This window comes from Rhyacophila brunnea, unplaced genomic scaffold (assembly GCF_057557595.1).
Source record: "Rhyacophila brunnea isolate RB1 unplaced genomic scaffold, BYU_Rbru_1.0 scaffold_17, whole genome shotgun sequence".
Classification (NCBI taxonomy): Eukaryota; Metazoa; Arthropoda; class Insecta; order Trichoptera; family Rhyacophilidae; genus Rhyacophila; species Rhyacophila brunnea.
Window position 1 is genome coordinate 36,361,424 of NW_028232827.1, and position 22,331 is coordinate 36,383,754.

The 22,331-nt window shown below is 33.6% G+C and overlaps 1 protein-coding gene across 1 annotated transcript; it reads right to left on the reverse strand.

Annotated features, from left to right (window-relative positions):
- Positions 1–964: 964 nt before the first annotated feature.
- Fbxl4 (F box and leucine-rich-repeat gene 4) lies at positions 965–22,103 on the reverse strand. The gene is made up of 13 exons (XM_085945006.1): positions 21,789–22,103; positions 20,905–20,998; positions 14,900–15,092; positions 13,985–14,181; positions 12,271–12,416; positions 10,171–10,323; positions 7,706–7,803; positions 6,875–6,984; positions 5,129–5,290; positions 4,307–4,472; positions 4,020–4,211; positions 3,861–3,930; positions 965–2,713 (listed from the first exon to the last, which is right to left on the reverse strand). Exons 1-13 carry the CDS (start codon positions 22,002–22,004, stop codon positions 2,627–2,629), a joined length of 1,884 nt encoding a protein of 627 aa, XP_085801132.1. The 5' UTR covers positions 22,005–22,103; the 3' UTR covers positions 965–2,626.
- Between the last annotated feature and the right edge of the window lie 228 nt (positions 22,104–22,331).

A 22,331-nucleotide genomic window follows, 5' to 3' on the forward strand; every position in this document is an offset into this window, starting at 1 on the left:
GATTATCTGCTAGTTGAAGATAATATTAAAAATAAAGCTTTCCAATAATACAATAATATTATATTTGAGTATTAAAATTTAGTACAATCAGTCTAGACACTGAGGTGAAAAACATACTGTCGGCAGACTTTGATTTTCATACAGTTTTATTTTCTCTTTATACAATGAAGATTTGGTGGTAAATAATTATTTATTTTTAACCCTTACTTAGTAAAAAGAGAAATTTAATTATGATAGTTAAAATATTATGCAGTAGATACATATAACAGAAATTATTATAATACACACACCAGATTCACTCAACTATATAATAATTTCAATTCGTTCAACTGTTTTTGAGATAGCTATTGAATATGATTCTACATTTCCTTCACTACAAAATGATAAAACTAGGTAAAACAGAAGTTAATGGGAACTATATTAATTTTGTGTTTGAAAAAATTATTTAACTTTAAAACCATAAATGCATTAAATAAATAAAATAATATATCTACTCTATTTTTCATATTAATTGTTCCCAATTAGACAAGTGCAATTTTCCATTTTTATTTTAATAATAATTCGGTGTCGTTTGGGCATAACCAGATAACTGCTTTTTTGGTCATTTTATGTTAAGAGTAAAAATTGGGCCACTATAGTATTATCTTCCATTTGGTAATAACCCGATATCTATATTTCACTTAAAATGCTCAAAGCGCCATTGTAATAATATGATATGTGAACAAACACAGTGGTTAGTTTGGTCAAAACATGACCAAAGACCTTATCATAGTTTGATCACTGATAAGTGACCTTATTTTCCTAATTAGTGAAATAATTGACAATCTAAGTATTGTCATATTCTTATGTTTTTTTCAATTTTAAACAAAAAAATGAACTGAAATTTATGTGGGCAATTCAAAGCTTAAAATGGCTCTCCTGTAAATTCAACATTTTGCAGTTAACAGGTTATGCCCAAACGCAACCGAATTATAGTATAGATTTATGTTAATCAAGTAAAGTTTAAATTCAATTTTCACAACAATGACTAAATCAGAGTTATCTGGTTGTAGTATTGAGGTGGCGAATTGTTTACAGATAATTTAACAACACACAATATTTATACGCTTTTAGTTAACGCATGCAACCTCACAAATTCAAACATGGCACAAATACAGCTTAACCAAGATGAACCAATCAAATACAAAATCTACACTGAGTACAGATTGGTATAATAATTATGTCAACTAAAAATGTACAAATATTGCATTGTTAAACTATCCTAGCATTCTTAAATATCTGTTACGATGCAACCAGTCATGGGTGTATTATAATAACAATTATTGTGAAATCAGTATTACTAGAATTTATAACAAATTTCTAATAACATGTCGTTCCATCAAGAATTAACAGTGAAAAAATTTAATAATTGGCATATAATTTACATGAATTCATATAATCTGAGATCATACATCACTCTTCAAAATGACATCAGCCAATAAGTAAGTAAAAGAATTACACTGCTAAATCAGAGGGTACTACAGTTTACAATGACACTTCGAATCAAGACTGCTCTCGAAGAAAATCAAAACGAAGCTATACAAAGCCCTCAAGATGGAAAATATCCAACCATGCCAGAGGCCCTCGTCAACGTCCACAATGGTTGAGGGGTTCCAGGTTCGAATCCTGGGTCTGGCGAATACACATATTGTTTTTCAATGTGAGTATGAACCTAATACTGTTAATAGAAAACCTCCACTCTGTGGGGGCCCATATAATCGTCTTACGATAAGAATAATAAAAAAAAAATGCAGGAGGCTCTCCTTCAATGGGGCAGAAGGTAAGAGGAGGGTCAGCTAATCTCGACTGCAGTACTTTTTAGAAAGAGTCAGAGCATTCCTGTATTTAAAGCAGTGGATGTTAACCACAATATACAATTACCACAAGTAGTACAAACTGATTTGTTCCTATTATAGTAAATAATGATGACTCGGTGAATAAACCTATGCATGTCTATCTATACACAATAATTGACAACATTCTGTTCTTTCAAAGGCAGTTACAGCTGCATTTATATTCTAATCAGTTCCAGTATATCAAGTGTTGTACCCAATTCTTAGACTAGAACTGCCTCCAAAGGTTATAAAGTCAGAAATTCTTATAACAGTGCATATGGCAGAATATAATATTTAATGGCACTCATTTCGATGAGTTGTCGAATTGTCGTGAGGTTTAGGAAACCCCGGAACCCCAAGAGCTCTATAGCTAATTTAGAAATGGAACCCAAACCTAAACCTTTGAATTGGAAATAGAAATTGATTGTTTGAAATTGGTTTTGGTCTTTTCACCTAACACAACTGCTTTAGTTGATGTTAGATTGTACTTGAATGCTACTTATAGTGAGTTTTATATGACCATTCGATTAAGTCATATCTGTGTATTCGGACAGAAAAGCAATTTTTTCAGGGTTACTGAGTTCAGATTATGTTGGTCTTGTGGCAAACGTCTGTCAAAAGAAAAACAGATGACAGATATAACATCTTATGGTTTTCAACAATTGCAGAGATTAGTGTGAATACAGAGGTTTGTCGAATTCTTCTGTAGGTTTCAGACCCCCAATAGGAAATGGCACATGAAGAAGAGATTATCATATCACTATAGCAATGTTAGGCGTGTCCGATACAAAAGTCTTCTTTATGTAAACTGACGGGAAGTTGTCTCGCCAGATTTCAACCTGAAAATAGAAAAAAGTAATTGTATTTGGTATTATTCGTAATTATTGACACTTGACTTTCTGAAAGTAAAAATGCCAAAAGGGGGGGATACCCTGTTTATACGCGCATGGATTAACTGCTGACAGTACTTATTATCATGCAAGATTCAAGAATCGGTCAAATAGCACCTTAAATGACAACAACGCTTCTCGCTTATGCTTGAAGAATGACATTGGCGAGACAGTCAGCACGTGTAAATAGTTATTATCGCGGTAGTTGAATTTCCATACTATTGGTGTCAGTAAATCCATGCACGTGTACAGGCGCTATAATGTGATGATTTGTAACAATTGGGATAGGGGTTGTAGAAAATGTGATGTCACAAAACCAATAAAATATAAACTCAAAACTGATACTAAAATATTCCATGAAAGTACTGAAATCAAACATTTTCAATGAATGTATGTTTTTAACGACAGGGAGGGGTAAAAGATTTTGTGGTGAAGTGTGGTGATGATGATAAGAGTGAGTAGGGATCAAAGAATACTCAAAATAGTAAGACATCATTAATTATGGATGACCCCCAACTTGTCTGAAGTCACTTTTTTATTGAGATTAGGAAAAGGTGATAATTTAGTGAACTATTCAAAAAAAATAATGACAGATATCCTTGGTGTTACACACAATGAGTCCAAATTGTACACATCTCAAGGCGATATTTTTAGAAAACTAGTGTTATTTGGTTTGAGAATGGCACAATCAGCGTTAAAATTGTATTGACATCGACATCCTCAGTCTCTAAAAACTACTTACAAATTTCAAAAACTCAGCATCGAAAGAACGGTGTGTCAGTACCTTTGGGCTGCCGTAAAAAAAAGCCTTGACAGTACCTAACAGGCCAAGTATAATTTGCGAAAAAGAATTAATCATAAAACTATGACATCTCTAAAATATCAGTTGTAACACTGTCTTGACAAAATTTATGGTAAAACTATGGTAAAATTATTAACTAATATGGTAAAATGTTTTAGGAACGTTCCGATAGATGTCAGTATGTGTTCTATTTTGAAATTATTTGTTTTGACCGAATTATTTCTACTACCGAGATATCTCATATCTGGCAGTGATCGGGTTGGCAGTGAACTTTTAATAGTGTTGGAAGCATACCTGTGTGTCCGATACTTGATCACAGAAACTAAGATCTAACAGTCGTAACTTCTTGCAGTGTATCAATAATCTAAAAAAATAAACATTACAATTAATCTAGTGATACTTTACCAACTACTTTTATTAACAGTTAATACACATTAAAGTATTTATTCTTACAGTTCACAGATGTCAGGTGTAATAGCTCTAACTCCAAAAAGATCGATCTGCTCTAACTTAGGGCAGTATTTCACAACGGCTCGAAGATCTTTATCCGAGATCGCTCTTAAGGCTCCGAGAAACAACTTCCTGAGATCGGGACATGATTGAGCAAGCTCTGATACCCATTCCCCGGATCCGCCGATTTGAAAACTGGAAATTATAACAAAACAAAAAGATGTTAATTAATTTTAAGCTAGATATTTTAAGTCGTAATTTTGTATTGTAAGAATAATATTATTACATACCACCATCCAAAGTCTACTTCCTGCAGCTTGGTGCAATTGGTGAGAGCTCTGACGCCTATATTGGTGAAGGAGTAATTCTTCCACAAGTCTATTGAGATCAGATCTTGACAGTATTTGCCGATTTCTAAGGCTACTTCATCCATCGAGTTTACGTAACGACAGGAACCTAGTAAAACAGTGAAAAATTACTAATTTATTTTAATATAAAACATATCTGAATAGTCAGGAGAAAAATGGACATACTTGAATGTAGAAAAAAATGCAAACTACAATTTATTATGGACCGACTAAAGAAAAAAATCGACATCCTACACCGGTCACTGGTACTTCACTGGTGTCCGGAAATTTGTACGTATGCAGTTCGCCGTATCACATTTCACTGTGGAATGTTGTATCGGAAATATATGGTCGTATAAAAGACCGTCCAACCTCTTTGGGTCGTATATGTAGTACTGAAATAAAATTTATGTCCGACATGTTTGAAAATAGCTAATATACTGGATTATTTGTTAGGTTAGGTACATTATTGTCTGCAATGCTCCACGAATAACGCGTATTTTTTTCATCTCGGTGCTATAGAGATGACCATGACATATAGTATACGGTCATCTCTTACCGATAAGATAGCTCACAGCGAACTGTGATACGGTGAAATGTAATACATACAATTTACATGTAACGCACTTCACTATCACCGTGCGTGTTCTACATTAACATATTTTTAGTATAATACAACTAATATCTGCCTCAGTATGTACATTAATTAATGTTGTAGAAAATAAAGCGATTTATTCGGTAATCATTGGATTAGGTGATACATACCTAAATTAATATGTTGTAGGCCTCTATTGGAACGAATGATTGCCAATAGAGGGCCTTTCTCCACCATTGTTCGATATAAATCTAACCGTGTCAGGTTCGTAAGACAGGATAAGTAAAACAAGCCACTGTTCATTACACCTCTACAGCTTCGAAGTGAGATTTCTATAAAAAGAAAAAAAACATGACATGTTATGACAGAACTATTCTGACTCACATTTGAAATTTAATATTTTACAGAGGTGTTCTTTGAATCTTCCATTTAAGTTATTTATTATTTATGAAGACACATTTATGCATCATTATTTTCATCAATGGTCCTAGTAAAATATGATGTATAAATTTATACATAATATATATAAATAATTGAAGTAGATTGTTTAAAAGAACTCCCTTCTGAAATATTACAAATGTGATTTAGAATAGTTCTGCATTCAGCTGTGTAAATACAATGTCTGAGGTGCAAACCTATGAATATAATTATAGCGCCTGTGCACATGCATGGATTTACTTGCAACAATAGTGTGTATTTTAAACTATCGCGATAATAACTGTTTACCCGTAACAGTGCTGACCATCTCACCAATCTTATTTTTCAAGAGAAAGCAAGACGCAATGTTGTCATTTTATGGTACTATTTGACAGATTGTGAAAATTGGTTAACTTCAAAATGTCTCTGCTGTAGTTAGTTTTTTACTAACAGATTCACCACTATTGTTCTACTGCACAAGTGCAGTTATCACACAGTCCAATTGTCATGTGGAGCTTCTGAACTTTTTTAATCCATGCATGCAATCTCGCAATTTACACGATAATATGTGTTTACGCGTTTTATTATGGCCGCGATAATATGTACTGTCAGCAGTAGATCCATGCACGTGTCAATGGGGTATTATGCCGTATTCCCACATTTGTGTTGATCAAATTGTCTGTTGAATGTTTATCAAGAAATTGATAGGAATGTTCTCACATGTTTAAGATGAATCGAAAACCGTAATTAAAATGGTGTCAAGTGAATTTGTTGGTTCGTTATTTTTTGAAAACATGCCGTTTTACTGGGTCCCATGTGGCCATAGAATTGCCCGCCCTCAGTCTGTTGCTCTACTATAGGAATACATTGTATTTTGTGTAATTGGTTGCACGACTCGCCAAACTGACACCCATACCCATGGCCCCCACAAGGGGGAGGGGGGGCTGACTGGGCTCTAGCCTGGGGGCCCAGCGTGGCGGGTCAACCAGATAAGTTAGATAAACATACATAACAATTTTTATAATATAAAATTAACATTAAAAATATGTAGTTGTACAGTTTAATTTTTGATTATTGTCTGTTGATATTTGACAACTCCATAAGACAAGTGATTTTATTCAAGAATATTAATAAATCGCTAAAAATACATAGAATACCCTTACTTTTACCTCCTGGAACCCTGTGGTTCAGCTAAATACCATTTGGAAAACACTGTTGTAGAGCGTCACACTGCCCGTAACTTTGGCGATAAATAGTGGGCCCGCCAAACATCGTGACCTGGGGGCTAGCATAAGGATATGGGGACCATGCCCACACCATCATCATGTCATACTTTGTGGTTTAAGATCATGGCTCGCCAATTCCAGTTTACGGTTAAGTTTTACTAGCCAACGCGAAAAATAGTGACATCTTACGAAACCTACTTTTGTGTCGAGAAATACTTTAAATATTAAAACACCAATCGTTTACTAAACATAAAAAACAATAATTTATCGTACCTTTTAAATTTTCACAATTATAAGACACTTCTTTAATACCCATGTAATCGACAAATGAGCAACTATCCAGCCTTAGATGAGTGATTGTGGACCCACACTGCGTAACAAATCTGAAAAAATAAAACAAACACCTTATAATTTTATTATAATGATCAGTGAAGTAAATGTCATGAAGAGTCGAGGCTTTCAAGATGTGGCTGTATAGATGCATCCTCAAAATTCCTTGACAAATATTGACGTTCTCAATCGAAAAATTCTGCGTAGTATCGAAGCCAGAAAACTAGTGCCTCAGAGGACTAAAGTACAGAATTCTCCAACTTGTCATATGAGGAAAGATCAATAGTAAACGTAGCAAAGAACAGCGTCGCATTTTATGAGTGCAGAACCTCTGTGATTAGTATCAGGGCAGCTCCACCGAAATATTCCGTGTGCAAATGATAAAACAAAGATCTCCCTGATGGTGGCCGACCTCTGTTAGGGGATGGCGCGATAAAAAGAAGATACTACACCCAGGTTGGCCTAGTTCGTAGAAGTAAACTGCCGATTATCAGGCCTTATTAGAGGGACATGGATTTTAAAAACTAACCAACACCATCCGTAATTTGCATTCTTAATATAGCGAAAACAAATAGGTATAACTGACAAAGTTTAATGTGCACTATTTACGTGATATCTCCTCAGCCTACCTCTGCCCTTTGCACCTCTCTCAAACACACATTAAAAAAAACAAATACATATTATCAGCTGACACGTTACTGTTCAAAAAAACACCGCAATTTTACTTAAATCCATTTCCTCAAATAATATAATTATGTCATGATGTAAACTTACTCAGTGAAATCAAATGTATCTATAACTTCTAGATTACCGCACCACGATAGATCCAACTTTTGAAGGTAGGTGGCACGCGAAGCTATCATGTTTAATACCTGGAAAAAATGTACCATCTCTTATACCAATAATAATTAATTATCATTGTTTTAATAATCATTCATTTACGTTATTTTTACGCATATTAAAGAGTGGTGAGTTCACTACTTACATACAAACAAATAACAGTGCACCATGTATCATTTAAAGCATAACAAGTAAAAAGTTGAGCGTATTACCCATTGGCGGCTCTATGCTCGATGATTTGGTAGGTCAGTTTTATATTATTTTAATTTGCCTTTTCGTTGTACACTTAAAAGACGTATAGCAAATTGGCTTTTTATACATTATAAAAGAAGTGATATAAATTGTTAGATAGTTAGATTAAAAAGATAGATACCTACTTAACCTTAAAAAAATGTCTATTTTCACATCAAACAATCAAAAATATTTAATAAAAACTCCGTAGCTTTTTCATTAAGCTATCACTATCAGAAAAAGTGTTGTGTACTGTTATGAAATGGCGGGATCATGTATATATAAACACTTTTTATATTTCCACTGATTTTATTAGAAGGTAACTTTTACGATTAATATAGCAGATTACATTTTAAAGGGTAACTTTTATACAATGGTTTAACTGTTTAATACAATGAATGCAGTCGATGCGTTTTAGTCAAAGGTTGTATTTAAACTAAACTAAAAAGCTATTTTTGGTTGAGTACTATAATATTACAAAACAAACAATGACATTGCATAATATGAAACTTTCAGACAACAATAGGAAGTTTGAAATAATAAAAATATAAAAAATAATACGGTTGAAACCATGTTTGGTAGGTAATATAATACATGCTCATGCTTAGTAGGTAATATAATACATGCTCGATGAAATCGCGAGGCAATAATAATTAATAACAGAACAACGTTTTATACCTGTTTCCTTTAACACACTGAAAAATGTATTGTTATCTCTTTCTGGGACAATGACGAAAATCTTGCCTATGCATCGTAAAAACAAATTAAAAAAAAGACTGGCGAAATGTGTGTTTTCTCCATTTCACATATGGAAAATGAGAGAGAAAGAGAAATAGGTAGAAATATTTTATTCCGGCATATTTCCAAATGCCCAAATTATAGCGACCGAGCGGATTCATTTTGTTTGAATTTTATACACACAGTTCGTTCGTCCGTGTGCGTCTCGCCTTGACGTGTTAGCCGATAATTATTATAATACATTGTACCTACATCTTAGATTATAACCTACATAGATTGTAAGATGTTTATTTTTGGAGGGTCATTGACCAATTGACCTAATGGACCAGCCGCTATTGGTATTACCATATTATGCCATATTAACCGTTTACATGTAAGTTGTACGTAAAACATTTCACCGTGGCACAGTTCGCCATGAGCTTTCTTATCGGAAAGATTCAATATGAACATTAATTCAATTTTCATAGCTGATTTAGGCAAAATTCATGAATTCAAGAATGAAAACCTAACCTAACCTAAAAAATAATCCAGTATATCGGCTATTTTCAAAATTTGTTTGCTGTTGGCTTCCTGTAAAGTGTAAACACTGTAAACCGACAAGAACTGTGTTTATTTAGAGATGAATTTTATGTCAGTACTATACGACCCAATGGACGGTCTTTAATATACGGCCATATATTTCCGATACAACATTTCACGGTGAAGTGTGATACGGCAAACTGCATACGTATAAGTTCCCGGACACGATATTAACCGGCTCTATGCCTTCAGTGAGTCATCTAGCTCTATGAGGCCGTGATTAATAGGCCGTACATACAAATTTCTTGAGTTATCTCGTACGACTTTAAACTCAAATTACTAGCCACTGTCGATTGATTTGCATAATCTTAAAAATTAAACACACAGTGACACCTGTTTGAATAATTATGAAATACTAAGCTACAATTTATCGGTATTACAGCGATTTTAGTAAATGCTTCTCTCTACATTCAATGTGTGTCGTTAAAAATCTGCGGTCTGTCCGATACTGCCATAGTACTATCGTGAGGCATAGAAAAGGTTAAAACTGCACGGATTCGGCAACTTCACGAATCGGACTAACTAGGGATGTCATCGAAAGAAAGATTATCGATGTCTGGTTATCGAAAGAAAGAATCGATATCGGAATAAAATATAATATCTTCTAGGTTTAACAAGGTTTTGGATTCCTCTTCTAAGTCTAAGTCTAAAAAGCTATTTTACTAGCATTGTCGTCAGTCAGTTCCTTTAAAAAAGGTAAAATTGGGGCTTCACTATAATTATCCATAAGTCCTTTTATCTTCAGCTTCACTTAAATCTATTTAGTTTCCGTCTAGCAGAGAACAACTTCGGGCTGAGGTTTAAATAAGCAGCAAGTAACATTAATTATGTTTTATTATTATTCGTCTTACCTTTTGATCAACGCAATACCAATACGGCTTAAGATTGATGGATCTGTACAAGAGTGGATCTCGGGCGAGCCGGTTGAACTTTTTGTTAACCTGCGCACACCTGCTGAGCGATCGAAGATCCAGGGAGCCAAATATTTTGATTATCGTCTCATCCTGAAAAATTAAAAGCAATAAAATTATCATCATTATTGTTAATAAAAAGATTCTTGTCTACCATTGATTATCAGGATACCTTATATGAAATCTCAATATAAAAGTGGACACGTTTTGCAAGAATAGACTTCTGTGGAAAATCTGTAATAATCATTCTTATTGCAACGTGAGTACAGGGGGTCCTCGTTATCCGAGGGTAATTGGTACCGAAAAAATACCTTTTAAAGCGAATCCGCTTAAAAAGGGGACCAAAATTACTTAGTAAATGGGTTTAATTGGGACACGTTTAGAAAAGAAAAAGACACGTGAGCAAGACAGAAATAGCGTAGAAGTGTGGGATTGAAAGTGACAGTTGACAACTGTGTGCTATTGCGCTTGGGTTTTTATAGTTTTTTGCATTTTTCTGCAAATTCGTAACTGCGGGGACTCGGATAACGAATACTCAGATAATGAGGATTCCAAGTATAGATAATTTTAACTACATACATTTGAGGTTAAATGTCTAAAGGATATAAGTAACATATTGGTAAAAATTAGTTATTTATAGTATTATGTCAGTACCCCACAAGTGTGTCAAGAGTTATTCTATAATGAAGCTGTTACAACCAGTATATAATTGATAGGGTAGTTCAGATTTCTTACGGTATCGTATAGACCAGTGCTTCTCAAACTTTTTCATACCACAGCCCCCTAAATCAAAAAAAAAAATCCCCCCCACCATAAAAATTTTAGTCTTTATTGACCAACAGTACTTTATTTACCATTAATTATTATAAAAACATTTTCAAAAAAAAAAAAAAAACAACAAAAATTAACTTCAAATTTATTATGGCTACAGCCTATAAAAATAATTTAATGAGGGGTGTGATTGCATATTTTTATATAATAAATGAATATCTTTTACAATGTTTGAAATGCTAATTTGCAGGGTTTGCTCTAAAGTCTCTGTTGAAAGACACAACCTGGGTTTATGTTTTATTACCTGTAATGATAAAAATGCTATTTCACATAGGTATGTTATCGCAAAAGGAATTATGATTAACAATGCTGGTTTTGCGATTGACGGATATTCTTGCTGTCGCCTTATCCAAAATGCAGCAAGACTTCTTCCATTAATTCGACTTCAAGGGAATTATCTGATCTAATATCAATTAATTCTTCTTGAGCTGCCCACGTAATATGATCATATTTTAAGGATTTAGCAAGTGGTGTTCTTATCCAACTGTATATTGGTCTTAATTTAAGTATGGGAAATATTATCGTCCATTTATGATTTTTTTTTTCAAATACTGAAATATTTCACGGCTCCCTGGCAGGAGCTCCACAGCCCCTCAGTTTGAGAAGTACTGGTATAGACTATAACTATTTTTTTATTGAAGACTGAATACACACAAAATTTATGAATTCACGATTCTTTATTGACAATACATAACACAGATAAAACTCTTGAATCAGTAACTTTGGTTAAAGTACTCACTTAGCAAGCGTTCAATGCATAGATGTGTGTTAAAATCCCACTCAGTCCAAGGATTTTTCTAATATATATGTTTCTGAGGCTTTTTCTAGTTACATATTTAATGCTGTTACTTACAATTACATAATAATATTATGAAGCACCTATTTCCAAATACTTCTATGTTATAATAATATGTCTGCAATTCAATATTTATGGTTTTGTGTTTCAAGCTTAAATTATTGGTCTCTTTCTTTCCATCATATTGTATTCTCAAATTACAACAATATACCTATTTTTATTAGCTGACTGCAATAAATATAAGCAAAATAAATTTTGATGAGTTTTTGAAATAAAATTATCAATCATTACATTAATATTGTCTGAAATCACTTAGAATATGTAAATCGGTTTTGTTAGATTTTGGCCAAATATGGACTTATCAGTGTTTGGAAACAGATGCCTCACATACCAAATTCTTATTCCATGCTTACAGGTAATAGATGAAAATTGCCGATGACATCTGTTTCCACAGTCAAAAACTTGCTCAGATGTTCTTTCAGCGTACTCTCAAAGCTGCAGTGCTCTGTGATCATTTCCGTGTGAAGACCCAGAGACATAATGTGTGATAAAAGATCTTCTGAAAATGAGAAACGGTTTTATTATTTCATTTATATAATTCCGTATTGTACTTGAAATTATGGAAAAACCACTGTAACATATTCGATCTAAGTAAAAAGACAGAATTTTTGGTGTTAATGAAATGAGAACCCAAACTACATAATGTAATTATTGGATTATTATGACATAATCTCCAAATAAATTATCTCAAAGCAATACAATAATTTTAATTCAATAAATACAGAAAAGGTAGTTTCGAGATTCGTTGTTATCATTGTATGGTGCTATTTGATAGGTTGTGAAAATTGGTCAATGTCAAAAAGTTCTGCGCGGGTAATTTATTTTTTCCAGCAGGTTCGTTACTACCATTCTACTGCGGATATCGCATAAGTTCCAACTATCGCGTAAAAATTCAGAAGCTGCTAAACTTTTTAGATCCATCCATGCAATCTTGTAACTTGCACGATAATATGTGTTTACACGTATGTTTTCTTGTTATGGCTACGATAATACGCACTGTCAGCAGTAAATTCATGTACGTGTAAACGGGGTACACTATTATTATATTAGTCTATGATTGGGGCTATAATTTTGTAATGGATGTTCGAGGATGTCAGAATTCGGTTGGTTTGAATAATTTCTTGAGGCATTCATAGTATGTAACCAAGCCGGGTTGAATTAGTAAATATCTATAATAGTAAAGTAAATATTCTTTGCGTAGGCAGCAATTGATATTTTGCTTTGGTTACTTACTAGTGGACTCATATTAGAACAAAATATCAAAACATGCCGCAATAAAAAAGAGTTTACGGCCAATGACATTAATATGGACGAAGCATCTAGAAAATAAAATGACACTCACTTTGTGTCGGGTCTACCGGATGGCGAAATTCATATTTTAATATCGGTATCCTACGCTCAAATGAACATTCTGCTTGCAAGCGGTCTGGCGACACCGCTGGGTCTGCCCATACAAAATTTCTGACTGTCTGGTTTCGACTCCGCTGTTATTATTGTGTTACAAAATGCCAATGTGCCTAGTTAAAAATTGTAAAAAAAAATCTACTATGCACTCCAAGAAAGATGAGATATCACTTTTATTTCAGTATTATTTATTATTGATAAAATCCCATTTTATGATATTGATATTCAATGCAATTGAATGACAGAAACCATTGGACAGACGCCTGTGATGCGCTGGGCTCACATGCGTCTAATCTCCGAGAAGTCGTAAGTAACCTAGAATCTGTTTCTAACGTAATAAGTAATGACACTAATATGCCATTACAATAAAGGTTATATTACTATAAATTCTCGAAGCTTGTATCGCATAATGGAAATGGATACGTCATATGGTCACGTGACGTCTACCTATACATCTGTGAATGACTTTCATGCACAATTTCTCGTGTGCGCCGATATGAAGTGAGTTGTCCATTTAATATGTCATTGTTTACGGCCGCTTTCTTTCAACCAACCATGAACCAACAAAGAGAAATTAAATTGTCGATGGCTACCAATTCAACCACACTAAAACATAATAAACAAAAATTATCCTTTTTATAATATTACAATAAATTGTATTACCTTTTTCCTTAGGTTTATCGTTTGGTTCCCCATCGTCTTCAGATAACATCGAACTGAAGCTATCTTTTCTGGACGGAGCATCGCTATTTTTTAATTGATCAGAATTAGTTACCAAATGAGTGGTTCCTTCTAATAATACTGCATCCAGTTCTGTATAGTACGGAAGGTGAGTTTGATTAAGTTCTAACCGCAATGTCCTGAAATAATACAATTTACATCATAATTAGATCCAAAAATTATCTCGGAAGCTGGTCGTACAATAGCGTTAGACATTGATATCTGACGATGGCCGAGTGTCTACTTGTAAAGTCGTGGTGCACTGGTTCGAATCCGGTAAATTTACATATTATTTTTCAAATCTAGACCAAGAATTTTTCTAGAATTTTTAGAAATTCAGTAAATTTAATAAAAAATATATCATCATTTTTGGAACTACAATCCTTGGCAGGTCTTGGCCTCTTTGAAAATCTTCTTCAATCCTGGACGATCCAGTGCTAACACTTTTCAGTTACTTTAGCCGAGCATTCTTAAATCTCCTGTGGTGCAATCTAGCCATCTCAGTTTCAACTGTTCAGGTCTTCTCTTGCTCTCAGATAAGCATACATAGACCGGCCCGCCTTGCTGGTAGCTCCTCTGGTATTCTATAAACGTTTCCGATCCAGCATAGACTACATTTTCATATGCTACGTGATCTTTTCGCCTCTATCAAGCATGTACAACTCTGCATACTTCGACTTCCAGATGCCATTTTCTTGAACACCGCCAGAGATTCTCCTCAATAAAAAATATATACCTATTTATTGTAATTAAACCACATAATTTAATAGTAATCAGAACTGATTTTGTCAGCTTGAGGTATTGTCAATAATATCTTCTCGGTAATTCTTACAAATGCATCGATTATTAAGCACCTACCTGGTTTTAAAATTGATCTTTCTCAGCTGAGGTTCAAACAGCCTAGACTTGTGGCCAACATTCTGGGGTTCCCCTTCCCAGAGTTTAGTCCAGCTATTGTTGTCTTTTGCCCACAATCTCACCACAGCTCCAGGATTGTAGGTCTCGTAGATTTTGATTCCGGTCGGATAGACCGATTTCGGAAACTGGAGCTCTGAAACAAAAACATTGAAAAACTGATATAACATACAATAATATTAACTAATTATCACTAGGGCAGTAATAGAAGAAATATTTGAAAAGCAATCTGCCTTTCACATTTCATGATTACATGATTATTCTGAATACTATCTGTATAGGCAGGGGATTTTTGAGTCCAGACTAATATATAGCCAAAGTGGATGTCTGACAAAACGTAGACTGAAGTCAGTGATGTCCCTAGACAAAATGCCGCCCCTGCGCAGGGCCATAATGCCGCCCTATTTTTTATACAATATTTTTTATCATCCCTGCTCGTGTTGTTTCTGGTCACCAAGGACATCGAAGGGCAATGGAAGTAAACTAGACATCGCAAACCCGACAAAAAAAATACAGTCATGTCCAGTCCCTTTTATGTTAATCAATACATTTTGGTTCCAACCAGTGAGCTGATTTTTTAATTGAAAAGATATCTTCGTTATTAAGTAGGTACTCAGCTTACGTAGGTATTTCTATATATACCAAATGATTCTCCTCGATTTGCCGCCCTTTGAGTAACTGCCGCCCCCAAGCGACGCTCAATCTGCCTACCCTCACGGGACGTCACTGACTGAAGTCATGACGTGGCAATTCAAGCAATAGATTTTGATGTAGAATATGTTACATTATAATCATCATTAGCCGGGGTCAATCCACTGCTAGATGAAGGCCTCCCCAAGCTTCTTCCAACTCTCTCGGTCCTGTGTCGTTCGCTGCCACGTATTTCCGCCGAACTTTATCAGTTCGACAATCCAGTGGCTTTTAGGGCGACCCTGTGGCCGTTTCGTGCCCCTTGGGTACCATTGGATGACGGCATTTGTCCAGCGGCCGTCCTTTCGGCGAGCAATGTGCCCCGCCCATCTCCATTTCAGCTGTTTGGTAACGTCTATTTTTTTTTTAACTGACTTTTTAACTAACATTATAATATGATTAAAACATTTGTGTATATACTTACCGTGTGTTATATGTGATAATCAAACTAACACTAACTACATCGGTATACTTAAATGAGATAGCAAAATACCTATGTTACAGAGAAATTCTCATGGATTTAATGTCCTTGTTTTACTGCCACAATAATGGATGGTATGAATACGAAATGAAGTTTTAGCAAGCAAATGATGTATGCATACATTAGATGGCTAGAACTAATGTTGATATCAAATCATTACATTAATACGAGGCAGTGGAGAAGAGTGTTACTAAATAATAATTTCACGTTAATCTTGAAAAATAAGTTTTATTTGATTAAACTTATAGCGCCTGTACACGTGCATGGATTTACTGGCACCAATATTGTTTATTTTAAACTATCGTGACAATGACTGTTTACACGTAAAAGTGCTGACTATCTCTCCAATCTCATTCAAGAGTTAGCGAGACGCGATGATGTCATTTTATGGTACTATTTGACAGGTTGTAAAAATCGGTTAACCTCAAAATGAGTCTGCGCGGTGTAGTTCGTTTTTTTGTCGGCAGGTTCGGCACTATCGTTTTACTGCGCAGGCGCAGATCGAAAAATCCCAACTGTCGCTTGAAAACTCAGATGCTTCCAAACTTTCTTGATTCATGCATGCAATCTTGCAACCTGCATGACAATACGTGTTTACACGTGCATTTTCTTTTTATGGCCGTGATAATACGTATTGTCAGCAGTAAATCCATGCACATGTAAACGGAGTGTTAACAATAATGAAAAAATACTAATTATATTGCCCACACAATGGACGAGTTGCAGAGATGTGTGTCATTATAGGTCCGTAGATAACGTTCAACACATTCCACTCAAATGTGTCCAATATTTCATGTTTTTGGACATGCATCAGATTACCAAGCCATACATGATAACTGATATGTTTAGTGTTTTGTACAAGTTGCATTTCAATGTTCAGTTCAACACCTCGGAATGTTGCACCTTCATTAGACCGAAAAGACATTTGTTGCCTAGCAAAATACTTGATATCTAGGTTACTCTCACTATTAATAGAGCACCTCAGCAGCTTTATTCAAACATGCCGGAAACATTCCAAAAAATGGTTATATCTGCGATAAATGATATCTCTATTCAACCCATGTTCAAATCTGCAAATAGAGACGCGTTTTATTTGCGATCTCTGCCTGGCATGAGATCATTAAATTCCTATACACCTTCCCGTCAAATAGTATATAGAAATTGTATTAATTATATTGTAAATTTGTTTAAAAGATACTAATGATTCCATACAAATAGTTTCATAACGGTTTCGTTTAGAATTGCATGGTTTATACAATTTTTCGTTTGTTTCAAAATTGACAATAATTTTATGATGTCAAATGTTGAAAGGTTCTTTGAGTTCTTTGATTTGTATACTTCTACTATACCTTCTGACTGACATCCTAGGGTAAGAAATATGTGAAGATAATATTATCACAATGATAAATCATCTTACATCTGCAAATCTATTGTCATTTTATAATTTGAAGCAAATAATTAGGTACAATACTGAAAATACAGTGACATCTCGTATTCTCTAGTGCGCATCCATATGTTAAGATTTTACTCTGCATTAGTGACACACTTTAATATTATGTAAGTTTTGTTATTAAAACAAAACATTAGCAATAATAATTGTCATTGTTTCCTCAATCATAACTAGACCAGTAGCGTTTGTTTTGATTGAGAATAATGACAATATCTATGGTAATATATGAGGCGCCGAGTGCCAAAGGAGCTCAAGCGCCAACTTTACGATTTTTGACATTTGAATGTAGGTTTTTTCTATAAATCGATATGTATCATGCCACAAAGTCTTATCGCTCAAATAATTATAGATATTTTACAATAGAGATTTATTTTCTGTGGCATAATTGTTTTGGTCGTTATGTCGGCACGCCACAGAAGCTTATCCGCCATTATACTATGGAGAGCGCGAGACCAAAACAGCTGTCAGATTTGTCTTATTGAATATACGTTCTCAACAGTGAAAAAAACTAAAAATGAGCTCAAGAAGGATTAGAAAAATAGTTTCAATGTGTGTTAAACCTGTAAATGAGGAAAATCGCGGTAAGTTTAACATGTTTTATCCGTTTTTCATTCACATACGCTGTTGTTTAAAATATTTTAGAATACTTTTGAAATATGGTTATTAACGTCATTTTAGTAATTATGTCCACTAAACTTTTACTTCCATGAACGAAAATAACTCTTATTTCTAATTTCATCTTGTTTTATATCCAATTACGATTGATATACACTAAAAAAAGTATTTAAAAAATCAGCCGAATCCTTGAGAAAAAATGATGGTGCTAAATTTGAATAATGATTTTGTTATTTTGGCCAGTTTGGAGTAACGATTTGATTTAGTATTATTAATAATATTGGGTATATAGACGGTTATTACAAAAAAAACAATCCAAAAGCTTTGAAATCATTGCTGTAATGGCAAAAACGTATTTAATATTATAAGGCAAATTTTATGCCAAACAAACTCATGTAACAATCATAACAAATTTGACCATTTTTTCAGTGTTTATTTGGCATAATAAAATTTGTTTACATCAAAATGTTTTTTTATTGCTATCCAAACCCTTACATTAAAACATTTTTTTAAATGATTTATTTTTTTAAATTAACGCCATTATTTGAGTTTGAAAATGTTAATGCCACAGAAGCTTATGCAACAAAAAAAAGTATCAAGTGCCACCTTTTTTCATTTTTCTATATGCCAAAGAGGCTCAAACACCATTTTTTTTGGAATCCAGTAGATATTTTTCATTAAATATTATTGCAAATAATACTTTGTTTTTTTTTAAATTTGCTTTGCTTAGAAAATAATTGTCCATTTCAACATACAAGTTTAAAATTTAAAAAATAAATTCACTGAAAACTTGTCGGCCATTTTGTAGCACTTTTGTTAAATGGTGCTTGAGCTCCTTTGGCGCTCGGCGCCTCATATGTACTGTATTTAATATAAATAATAAGAACAATCTACGAACTAACACTCCACTCATCGAGTCCATCACGAGACGTAGGTATTGTTATTGTCACGAGTTCTTCACTCGACATAGTACATCTGTTATTCAACTCAAATCAAGTCTCTCAGTGCATTCTTATAATCAATCTCTTGATCGTATCGATCTCATCAGTACATCATTACCTCGCGATAATAATCTTCACGTCATCATCCTTATTATTGTATTCAGTGTATTCTAGTAACAACCAAATAAACTCACATCTCAACAACCAAACAATAACGACTCTTCATCTAACACCACAATACACTAAACAATGGACTGGGGAACTTGCGCAACTAATTTGCGCTGTTGTGAAAATGATGTGATAGATTATTGTACCACAGATTTAAGTTGCATTGAATAAACAAGGTGATAAACTACTCACTAATCTCAGTACGTTAGATTGAACTCATGTGCGGGTACACAAAATTGTTGACCCACAAAATAAATATAGACTTTCGTATTTTAGACATTTTCATTTTTCTTCGCCACTGATATGTGGTAGGTACCTAATAACCAACATGAATAATCTAACTAAGGAATACATACGTGGTCGATAAGATATACGTTGATTTGAAATCTCAATCTTCCATAATAATTATTATTGTTAGTGGTAGGTAATATAATATTATTACGGCATGTTTTAATAGGTGGACAAATTATTATCTTGCGGACTTATAATAATTGACTCATGTTATGCATAGATAATATCGTCTCTGTTCTGGTAGAACACACTAACTGGAGAATACTAGTTTTGAGTAATTTGACTTTGAAGTTGTTAAAATGTTTGAAATGGTCTATCATGTGAGTTTATAAGTAATCGTAAAAAGGATGACTTTAAAATAAAGACTGTTTATTTATTAAGAAGGTTTCCAGACGGTAAAGTTTGTAATAAGGAACATTTTGGTATAACTAACTCAATATGTCATTTTTTCGAATAAGTGTCTTCTGCCAGAACAGTGACGATATAAATCAACACACATTAAAAAAAATTATGGGATTTAAGTAATATACCTTTAAATTAAATAATGCAAATTTGAACTATCTACCAAAAGTGACTATTTTTTTTAATCAATGAAGTTTGATCAAGATTGTAACATTTGTTATTGAATACAGTAATACCCCGAAGTTACACGATAGGTGAGTCTGACGAAAATCGCTTAAGTCGAACTTGTGTAAGTCAGATTTTGTTTAATTGGGACCAAGAACTAAAAAAAATACTAGTTTAGAAAAAAAATATTTAATAAAATTGCAGTTCTTTGTATATAATTAATACGTACAAAATATTAAAAAAATAAATGGGTTACGTAAGAAAGTTATTTCGATATCGATGGCTAATAAAATCTTAACAAATTCGTCTGACGACACAATGCCTTCTTTTTTCGTGCAGAATTTCTTCGTAGCAAGCATTACTTTAAATGGAATCTGTTTAGACTTGCAATAAAGTTCGACTTCGGGTATGAAGTGGTGACTAAACCAGTCCTCAAAAACGATAGTTGTTAACCAAGCTTTATGATTTGACTTCCAAATCACTAGCAAAAATAGCGTAATTTCGGGTGTTAAGATAATTTAATACTCATCAAAAACGTACATATTAAAAATATATTAGTAAGTTGGTACCTTGATATAAAAATCACAAATATTGATCACCAATATTAGCAAAAAGGCTTCACTTACATATCACTTAGTTAATTATGTCGTGATTAAGTGGGGCACGGATGGCTTAATTGTACCACGATGCACAACAATATTATAATATGTTAGTTTGTCATTTATAGCTACAAATACCAACTAACCCACAAAGTCATGACTTGGGATAGGTCCATTGTTTTCTGGTTGATAATCTTCAGTCCCTGAAGGAGCTTCTGTCCACCATTTTCCATATGTTCTCTGAAACCAAATTTGAGATATTTTTTTAAATCATTCGTTGTTGATTATATTTATTATGCAGTGGCAAAGATTCAATAGTCAAATGCAATCAGTGCCACTAGGTACTTAAATTGATTTGTTTCTTCATATTTAATGTAGGAATAACACAAGAAAGCTACTGATATCTATAATATCATTTCGATAGAATCTATGGATTATTTCAATTGTGATCACAAATTTAAAATGTATAAAAACTGGAGATTTGGTACTATTTGATAAATTGAATACACCCACAATTCCTTACAAAATTGCAAACTGCACAACTCAAGTTTATCGCATATCCCCAGGGAACTGAATAATTCTGAACACCGAAAAGCATCATTGTGTGAAAGTATCAATTCATTTTCCTTTGACATATTTTGTTTAATGGCTTATTTCAAATTCAAAAGCAAAGACAACGACACTATTTAGGTATAAATGTATTTATTTTAGAGATATAAATGTTAATATTAACATCCGCAAGTCCAGAACAAACATTGCTTGTACATTTCACTATTATTTAGGTAATGAGTACAAAAAAGTGCAAAGTTATAGAAGGTATGGTACTCTACAAGACAAATTTTGTAAATAAAAATACTGTAACATTCGAAATTTAAAATCATTCTTTTCGAATATTCAAAAACATCGTGACAAAAACAATATTTCTTTTTGACATCCAATTGTCTGGTCTGGCAAATTGCCATAATTTTGCTCTATTTATGTGACAATTTCATTTAATAATTTAATTATAATGTTATGGGTATGGTATTACCGTAACACACGCCTGTGGAAAGTCTCCATAGTCTGGGAAGACAGACGGTTTACCGCAAAGGTTCAAGGCACTATAAGAAACACTAATGTCACTGCCGTATTGGGAACTAAAGTCAATCACGTCCTGCACGAACTGTTCAATAATTTCCACCATATTTTCATTCTTCCTGATGGAGACATTGTCTATCCAAGCGAGTGCCGCTTTCAAGTTTTCCATTTATGTTATTAAAGTTTCTGCAAATGTACAAGCGAAAAACACACACGAATCGCCCAATGTTTGATAACAAAGAAGAGACAGATTTTGACAAATCCAAACGTCAAGATAGTTCGGTGTTGCTAGGTAGAGTTATTCTGGAAAGTAGTAAAAAGTAAAAGATCCGATATTAATGGTGATAAAAATTTATGATAATGATAAATTTTTAAAATATTGCTCAACAATGAAAACGCGTTGTTCTTTCGTGTAGCGCTCCATTTTTATTAACCCTGAACTGTCAGCTGTCAGGCTGTCATTTTTTTGCGTTGACAACACTTTACCGCACAAATG